This window comes from Cajanus cajan, chromosome 8 (genome assembly GCF_000230855.2).
Source record: "Cajanus cajan strain Asha chromosome 8, NIPB_CcT2T_4, whole genome shotgun sequence".
NCBI classification, from domain to species: Eukaryota; Viridiplantae; Streptophyta; class Magnoliopsida; order Fabales; family Fabaceae; genus Cajanus; species Cajanus cajan.
In genome coordinates this window covers 7,421,722-7,431,392 of record NC_138524.1, presented here as the reverse complement: position 1 = coordinate 7,431,392, position 9,671 = coordinate 7,421,722, and the positions used below count along the sequence as shown (strand labels likewise).

Genomic DNA, 9,671 nt, shown 5'->3' with positions numbered 1-9,671 from the left:
AAATAATATTTGTCACCATAGTTTACGAAAAGTAAAAATACAGATACGTTCATATTAACAATGTAAAATAAAAAAATCAATAAATTAAATCATTTCCTTCAATTATTCTCAGCATGGCAATTGAGCAGAAAATTAAATATTAACAAATAAATCATAAATCACGAAACATTATGATATTATTCTATATGAAGTTGAAATAATATAGTAATTTCAAAAAAAATAAAAATAAAGTAAAGTATTATATTTTATATTAATCTGGTCATATTATATTAATACTATCGTCCTCTGTTGTTTATTTAGGATTTTTTTTTAATAATTTATTTATTAAATTATTTTTTATTGATTAGTATGGCAATATCTGAATTTTATGCCATTTTGGTAGCATTTATTTTCTTACTTTCCTTAGAATATAAACTTTCTTGGTAAAGATTATATCTTTAAGTCGACTACTATGTTGACTTTTAAAAATGTAACTTGCCATTAATTAGTTAATAAAATCTAGAAATTTTCAATTAAGTCATGAGATTTTCGCCTACTACATTCAAGTCTCTAAAATAATATTTATTATTATTATTATTATTATTATTATTATTATTTCAGTTTTAATATATATATATATTATCATTTAAATGATATATTTTTAAATATATTTTTAGAGAATAAAATATTTATTTATTAATTATATTTTATATTGACATATATTTTTTTCTTTCAAATTTATGCTATCAAACATAAATATATATAAAATTTTATTAATATTAATTGATATAAGTAGTAATAATTATAATTGTCAATTAGTGTCTTTTAAGTTTTAATCAAGTTATTTAAAATTTAAATCCTGATATTTATATGAAATAGAGAATATAAAGAGAAAAGTATATACTTTGTGTGTATTTATAAAAAAATATCTATTTTATATATGATTATAATTTTTAAAATTAGTCTCTATTTCTAAAATTATATTTTTTAAAATCGAAATTTGCTTTTCTTTTTAAAATTAAAACTCGCTTTTTATATACCCTTACAATTTCAGAGATTAATCTCTTGTTTTGGATTTGATTTTTTAAATAAATAAATGTAACCAATGAAAAAATAAGTATATATATATATTATTATTCATATAAATGTAAATTTGATTATTATTTTTTTATTATAAATTATTAATCAATTCTTATATATTAAATACAAATTTCTATTTTAAGTTATTTCGGACAAGAGTATTTTTAGAATTTTTTTGAGAATCTTTTTTAACTTCTTATTTAATTCAATTTTCATTTACATAAATATTTATGAATTTAATTTTAATATTTTTAACATAAATTATAAATAAAAATATATTGTGTTATAATATAATTTTTTATTATAAATATAAAATATAATTTATATATTTAATAGTATCAATTATATAATTTTTAATTATGAATTATATATTTTTCATAATATTTATTTATGTAATTTATTACAATTCTTTTGTTATATATAATAAATATTTAATTTGTGTATTGCAGATATTAAAATATTAGTATTAATTTATTTTTTAATGTTTTAGAGTGAAATTGTTTTTGAAAATTTCTTTTTAAAATTATTTGTTACTCCTATTATTTTACTTTTTTTTTTCTTTCAAAGAAACTGACATAGTATCATTTTAAAGGCGGAATTAAATTCTTTTGATTTTTGCACCCATATCCCGCACCATAAACTTGTCCGCAAGCACATTCGTAGGATCGAAGGACTGGCCACGTGTCACACATCTAAATGACCACATACAGAGGAGCAAGAAATACGTGTACCACAGACCCAAACACTGGAACCAGTTGCGACAAAACAGAAGGCAGAGGGGAGGGGGCAATTCCAGTAATTAACTGAAAATCAAAGGCTATTTATCTATGCAAACGACAGCAACGCGCAAGAGATAGAGATTGAGAGCCCAAATCCGAAAACGCCATCATCCAAACAGCGCCTTCTCTCTCTTATAAAGACACCCTGTGGTTTTTCTCTACCCTTCTTAACTTTTTGCCCTCTCTCTCCTTCTCCGTCTTCGCAAACAATCTCCTCCTCACAGTTTCGTCTTCTCGATCTCACCACTGTGAGTCATCGAGTCCCAATCTTTAACCCTAATTTGCTTATCCATTACAATATTTTCTTAGATCCCTAATCGGTTCTGAAATTACGTTTGCTATTTCTCAGCGCCCGATTATTTTTTTTTGCCTTTTTGTTTTTAAATATTTTAAGCTCTCTTTTCTGTTCGTGTTGCATATTCGATTTCGATTGTCAATCTTTACGATTTTTTTATTGTATATCTATACGATTCTCTTTGTTCTGATTGATGATTTAGTTGATCTGTGGTGCCTTGGGTTCGCCGTATTTCAATGCATCGATGTATTTTTTTTTTTCTTGAAGGGATTTGGTGTTATAATTTGTTAATCAAATGTTGCTAGAGTTGTAAGACTGTGCCGGTTTTTATCTGGATTTGTATCTTGATTCTCTGATGCAATTATTTTTGCTATTCTTATTTTAATCTTGAAATTCTCATATTCTCCATTATGTTGTTAGTCGCAATATTCCTTAAGTGAATGCCTTAGATTGTTATAAGACTGAACTTTATTGTTAACTTGCTGGATTGAGGGGTGCGTGATAATTTTTACTCTCACAGCTGTGGTTTGGTTCCTTTTTTTCTCACACATGGTTTCTTAGGTCAAAATAGTTTTCTCAAGTATGCTGGATAAGTGCTTTCCTCTTCTTTTAGGGTTAAGCTTCTGATGTGCATTGTTTATTGTTTTTGATGGGATGTTGTTTATTGTTTTCGTGGCATATCCTTTTCTCATTCAGGCAATCATGAGTGACGAAGGAGAAAGAACTTGTCCCCTCTGTGCTGAAGAGATGGATTTGACAGATCAGCAGTTGAAGCCTTGCAAATGTGGTTATGAGGTTTGATTCTATGCTTATGTTATTTATATTTTTATTTTTATTTAATTTTAATTAATTTTGTTGTTAGTTCAATCGCTTGTCCTTTATATAAGTTTCTCTTTTGTTGATCCTTTTAATGTTTATTAAGGTTTATGGTTCATATTTTCATTTATCTGTTCCCATTATTGATCTTATTTTATTCAGCCTGTTACTCTGGTATTGCTTTTATCTTTGGATTGAGTGCACCTATTTTTTTGCTGTGTTATCTGAGTTTTGTGGTTACTTTTCATACTGTTGTTATATCCCTGAATAAAACCTTGCTTCTTCATCTTTTAGAAATTGACTTGTACATGCGATGTTGGTCTTGTCTCTGTTTTGATTTTGGATGACATGTCTTTATCATTAAGGTTCATTATGATAAATGTCAGTTTCATCTCTCCTTGATTGCAGATCTGTGTCTGGTGCTGGCACCACATAATGGAAATGGCTGAGAAGGATGACACTGAGGGGCGATGCCCCGCATGTCGTTCTCCTTATGATAAGGAGAAGATTGTTGGGATGGCTGCAAGCTGTGAGAGGTTATTCTGTTAACTGTATATTTCTGTTGGTTTGTTTGTCTGTAGGTCATTTCTTCACTTCATTATTCAATACACATCAATGTATTGGTATAACTATTTATTCAATATACACTTTTATTGGCTGGAATTGTTGGAACTCATGAAATGATGCTAGTCGTACTCATAATTTTGTGTTTCCAATTGATTTCAACTGATGGTAGTGTTTTGTAAAGTATGTTGCTATTACTTGTCGTATCAAAATAGTCTTTTGATTTCAATAAGATACATTTTAGAAACTTTATAATTTTTAATTGTTTGAGATGAAACAAAGGAAAATATCAGCTACTGAACTTATTGTTTCTTAGATCTTGTTATTTTTCAAGTTATTTATACTTAGGCAACAGTGGACCTTTTTTGATCTGTGCATTTATCTTGATGTTTTTCCTGTAGATTGGTGAATGAAATTAATATGGAGAAAAAGATGAAGAATCAGAAATCAAAGTCTAAACCATCTGATGGGCGTAAGCAGCTCAGCAGTGTGCGAGTGATTCAGAGGAACCTTGTTTACATAGTTGGATTGCCTCTAAATCTTGCAGATGAAGATGTAAAACTTTAACCTCGTCCACAATTGAATGTTGAAATTCCACTTGTTCATTTTTTTCTCCCTTTTTTAGTTGGATTTTTTTGGTCTGTTTTCCATAGGCAAAATTTTATTTTTAATAACCAATCACCATTTGTATAGCTTCTTCAGCGGAGAGAGTATTTTGGTCAGTATGGGAAGGTCTTAAAAGTGTCGATGTCTCGAACAGCAGCTGGTGTCATTCAACAGTTTCCAAATGATACTTGCAGTGTGTAAGTATATCCTCTTCAAGTTTGTGGGTTAGCTGTTTCCTTTGTGCTATTAGGGTATGTTTTCAAATAAGCATTAGGCCACTATGAGTGCCTCTCCAATGTGAGAGGAGGATTGGCTCAATGTGCATTGGATAGCAGGGTTTTACTAAACTAAATACTCTTGTGGTTATGGGTTTCTGTTAATTAGCTCTGGTCATTGTATACAGAACCTATACTGTTTAGTTTTGTTGTCATAGATATGAATTTGGGTAGCTTTTGATTATTGAACAATTCTTTTGACACTGGAAGCAAGCAAACGGAAACTAGCAAAAAAGGAGTTCATTTAATGCAATATTCTCCTTTGATAAAAAAGAAAGAAAACATGAAAATCTATTTCTGTACATATTTAGTTACAAAACAGAGAATGGGTCTATCTTTTCCCCTTTCTCCATTTTATTTCCAGCTATTTTATTGGCATGAATGCTATATCTTTATATGATACATTAATATTAATATGCATACTACAGTTTCTAAACAAAGGTTTTTGTTTTCAGATATATAACTTATTCAAAGGAAGAGGAAGCTATTCGTTGTATTCAAAATGTACATGGATTTGTTTTGGAGGGTAGACCATTAAGGTACAAATATTTGTTTTTATTGAAATTTGTCATGCATGGGAGGCTTAGCATTGAGTCTTGCTTATCAATTCTGTGGTTTTGGATTTAATATTTCAGGGCTTGTTTTGGAACTACAAAATATTGCCATGCATGGCTCCGAAATGTGGTATGAAAATTACTAGTTTACACCATTTTTTAAAGTTATGCTTAATTGTGTAATTGAGGAGAGATATCTATGACCAGCCTTGCAGCAATCCGGATTGTCTATATCTGCATGAGATTGGCTCTCAAGAAGATAGTTTTACTAAAGATGAAATAATTTCTGCATACACTAGGTACTTTTCTGATATTTTGATGAGACTTACTGTGGTTCAGATAAATAAAAACCATTCTTGCTTAAATTGAGGATTTGTGATCTTTGCATTGAAGTTATTTTAGTTGGGTAAAACTAAGGAGATTGCTTTTATAATTATATTGTGCTGGAAAAAGTTGTGTTTACAGATTGTGCTTTTCTGTACTTTAGTTGCTTGAACTGAATATAGTGCTTTCCAAATAAGTATGCCTTATCTTATTTTGTTCTTTTGAAGAAGTCGAGTTCAACAAATCACCAGTGCCACTAATAATATGCAACGGCGGTCAGGGAATGTATTACCTCCTCCTATGGATGACAGTATGAATAATTCTTCTGCAAAGCCTATTGTGAAAAATGCTTCAAGTGTAAGACCTTTTTTTAAAAATCTTTTCTATAATCTCCCTCTTATTTGTTTATTAGCTTTCGCCGCATTAATGTTCAGAGCTCATTTTATTTTTTATCTTTAATTGCTAAACTGAGTGAAGTGTATTTATGCACTCAGCAGCTGTATGCAAGGAAACTGACATTTAATATTATTCATACAGCAGAACTCTGTTAGCACTGTAAGAGGTTCACCACCGAATGGAATCTATGGGAGGCATATTGCCCTTCCGGCTAGTGCTGCATGGTATGTACTGTACCATGTATAATTTTTGTATTTGGCTTTGAAGGTTGAACTTATCTGAAGATAGTTATGATTCCTAGCTTTGTTTATGTTTAGCAGGGGTACTCAGACCACGAATAGTCAGCCACTTGCAGGAGGTCTATCATATTCAAATGGGCCATCCAAGCCAAAGCCTGATACAGGCAGCAGCACACTAGCCTTTTCCGCAGCTGTTACAGGCTCAATTCAGACTTCATCAGATGTTACAAAGAGGCCACCATCGAGTGATGGGAGTCATAGTATGACACCTAGAGTGAAAAGTGAATTATTGAAACCTGTTAAACAATACAACAATAGTGTGGACAGTCTGGTTAGTGCAGGAGAAAAAACTTCAGCTTCTGATGTTTCTCCTGTGCCTGTGAATTTGAACAGTCAGTTGTCTTCTCTACCATTGTCCCGAGATAGTGATGGCAATTGTACCACAGCGAACACAATAATTTCTACCAACATTACTGGACAGGCTTGTAGCTCTGATCCTCAGGAAGCAATGGCTGCTACCAATGAAGAGATTCAGAATTTGTCCAGTGAGTTGTCCTCAATTAGCGTTGATAGGAATGCTGAACATTGCAGTATAACCAAACCTAATAGCCCATCTACTGATCATGTCTTGATTAAATCTCCTCAAATTCAAGGATCACAATATACTGTTGACAGATTTAAAGATGTAATAACTACAAATGTGGCTGGTAAAGCTACATTGGATAATGCGGTTTGTAATTCGAGGGAACAATGTGATTGGAAATTAGATTCTCAATCTCTAGTAGTATCAGATACTGCTGAAATTGATGATGTAACATCTTTTGATAATCAAAGACTCAAGGATCCAGAAGTTGTTTGTCGTACTTATTTGCCAAAGTCAACCAGTTTCCTTCATGCATCAAATCATTCTAGCCCTCCTCTTCTGCAGCATGGTGAACTATGTGCTGCCGTAAATGCAGGTTCTCTCTCTGCCAATGACAGAATTCGGGATGAACCTATATTACATACATCTAATATATTATGTAATGGCTACCCTGAGAAATTGGTCAGCAGCAGCTCCTATGGTCTGCTTCACAGTGAAAGAAATGGGCATAACATTCAAAGATTAGTTGGTGAAGAAGTTAATGCTGGACATGATGCTGCTATGGATAAGGGTGAAAATAGTATAATTTCAAATATATTGTCCATGGATTTTGATGCCTGGGATGACACACTAACATCACCTCATAATTTAGCAAAGTTGTTGGGTGACAATACTGATAACCAGTCTGGTCCTTTAAAAAAATCCAGTTCTTGGAAAGTTCCCAATAACAACCAATCAAGGTTCTCTTTCGCAAGGCAGGAGGAATCCAAATTCCAAATGTTTGATGCTCATGCATCTTATGGTGTCAGCCAGCAACAGCCAATCATCCAGAATTTTTCAGAAAGAGACTTATATATGGATAAGTTGGGCATTGCAAATGGATTTCCTTCCAGTAACTTTGAGGAAGCTGAAAATATGGGCAGTGGTCATTCCATTGCATCTTCTAATAAGTTTTCTGGTGAGTAATAATAACTTCCTTGAGATGCCTACTGTAGCTTTTATATACCATTTCTAGCGGCATATTCTATTATTGTTTCCTTTGTTACCATTTCCATTATTGCTTTTGTGATATTCTTGTTTGATGAGAAACATTATTTAAAACATTTCTTTTGTATGATACTATAATTTTAGGCACATTTTTGGTTTTAGTTTGATTTCCTTAACAAATTTTTCCCTTTGCTGCTTTGAAAATTGATTTGATTTTTGGCTTTCATGATTTTCTGAATTTCTATTGTGGTATGTATATAGTTGTTTGGAAGATCTTTCATTTGTGTATGGGGAAAAAAGAGAGAAATTGTATCTTTGTAATGACTTTTCAACAAGGTTGGAAGAAGGCCTTAAGACATGAGTCAATTTTCTTGGCTTGTTATATGCTTGCCTTTGGCTCAATAGCTGCTCAAGCTAATGAGCGAATATTGAGTTTGTATTTGGTCAGTCTAAAATGCTCAATGTGTTATGCACATAATTTTAACTCAGTTTTTTTAAATGTTTATTTTTAAATAAACTTATCATACTGCAGGCTCATTTTGACATATTGCGCTTATTGTCAACCTTGCTTTTGAAAAATTAAACGTTCATTCTTTTGCTTCATTTGAATTAAGTAACTATATGGTATAGGCCTTCAATTGGATGGAAATTTTTTTATTTTGCGGCTGTAAAAAACTCTATTGTATTTTATGTAGAATAGTCAAAATGGCCTTTTCTGTATGGTCTTGACTGAATAGCAAATTGTTAAGAATATAGTGTATGAAAAGTAACTAGACAGCATACATTTTCAATTGCGATGATTTATGGCTGATCACTAGATATGAAGGAAAATTATGTCCACTATATCAAAGTGTGAATAACAATTGCTGCTGGTTCTGTTGATTGAATATTTTAGCTATGATTAAGGCTGCACTCTTTTGGCAAACTGTTTGCCTTCCTCTGAATTTTTGCATCGTTGCCATGTTATATATGCATTTAGGTGTCTCATTTGTTTTAATTTCATCTGATATGATGACCTTGCTTTGGTTATGATTGACAGCCATTTCAAGAGCACAAGTTTCAGCTCCACCAGGATTTTCAATTCCAAGCAGGCCTCCACCGCCTGGCTTTTCTTCCCATGAGAGAGTGGAGCACGCCTTTGACTCCATTTCTGGTTAGTTATGGTTTCTTTTGACTTTCCACATATTCCTTTTTCATATGTTGGTTGAACATGTTAGTCCTCTTGACAGGGAATTCTTTGCTCGACCATTCTTCCCTTTTGAGAAATTCATATCAGACACCTTCAGTTGGAAATCTTGGTAGCACAGGGGACATTGAATTTATGGACCCTGCTATTTTGGCAGTTGGCAAAGGGAGACTTCAAGGTGCACTGAACAGCCCAACACTGGACATGCGATCTAATTTTATGTCACAATTAAATTACTTTGAAAATGATGCCAGACTACAATTACTGATGCAAAGATCTCTCTCACCACAGCAAAACCATAGATTTTCTGAAATTGGGAATAATTTTTCTCAACTTGGTGATTCTTATGGTCTTTCTTCAAGGTTAGATCAATCACAAGTCAGTAATCTAGGTCCATTTCAGCAGCTGTCTCTGCAGCAGTCTGCAAATTCAGTATTGTCAAATGGGCAATGGGATGGGTGGAATGAGATGCAGGGTGGAAATGGTTTGGGTGTGGCTGAGCTTTTGAGAAATGAAAGACTTGGATTCAATAAATTTTACTCAGGATATGATGATTCGAAATTTCGGATGCCAAATTCTGGGGATCTTTACAACAGAACATTTGGGATGTGACCTTTTGCTAGCTATGTTTTCATTATTATTGTTGGAAATGGTAAACCCTAGCAGAAATGGACAAACAATTTGGTGTGTTGCTGAGGATGATGGAACTGATTCTTGCTGGCAAGTATTGGGGTACCTAATGATGAAGCTCCCGGGAAGTGTAATTTATGGCTACAGTTGGTAACTAATAAACTTCCTCTGTTTTCATGATTTAATTGGCTTATATGGCATTACCCAACTTGCATACACATGAAATTGTCCTCATCTATTTGTTCCAAAAAAGGTTGTATAAAAAAATACTGCCTCCATTCTTATATATAGGATTCAATTCCCAAATTCACTAAGATCAGAAAAGTAGTTAATTTTGTTAATAATAATAAAATTGACTTATTTATATATTTTTTTCTT

The 9,671-nt window shown here is 32.2% G+C and overlaps 1 protein-coding gene across 6 annotated transcripts; it reads left to right on the top strand.

Annotated features, from left to right (window-relative positions):
- The first annotated feature begins 1,927 nt into the window (after positions 1-1,927).
- LOC109799122 (uncharacterized) lies at positions 1,928-9,415 on the top strand. 6 transcript variants are annotated; one of them, XM_020359636.3, is made up of 13 exons: positions 1,928-2,086; positions 2,830-2,928; positions 3,358-3,485; positions 3,915-4,068; positions 4,207-4,316; positions 4,850-4,933; positions 5,030-5,078; positions 5,156-5,247; positions 5,500-5,629; positions 5,810-5,892; positions 5,986-7,448; positions 8,517-8,630; positions 8,707-9,415. In XM_020359636.3, exons 2-13 carry the CDS (start codon positions 2,836-2,838, stop codon positions 9,273-9,275), a joined length of 3,069 nt encoding a protein of 1,022 aa, XP_020215225.1. In that variant the 5' UTR covers positions 1,928-2,086; positions 2,830-2,835; the 3' UTR covers positions 9,276-9,415. The 6 variants fall into 6 exon arrangements, with proteins under 6 accessions (XP_020215225.1, XP_082918983.1, XP_082918980.1 ...); XM_083062857.1 differs by having other exon boundaries at positions 1,929-2,086; positions 5,503-5,629; positions 5,813-5,892; XM_083062854.1 differs by having other exon boundaries at positions 1,929-2,086; positions 5,503-5,629.
- Positions 9,416-9,671: the final 256 nt, after the last annotated feature.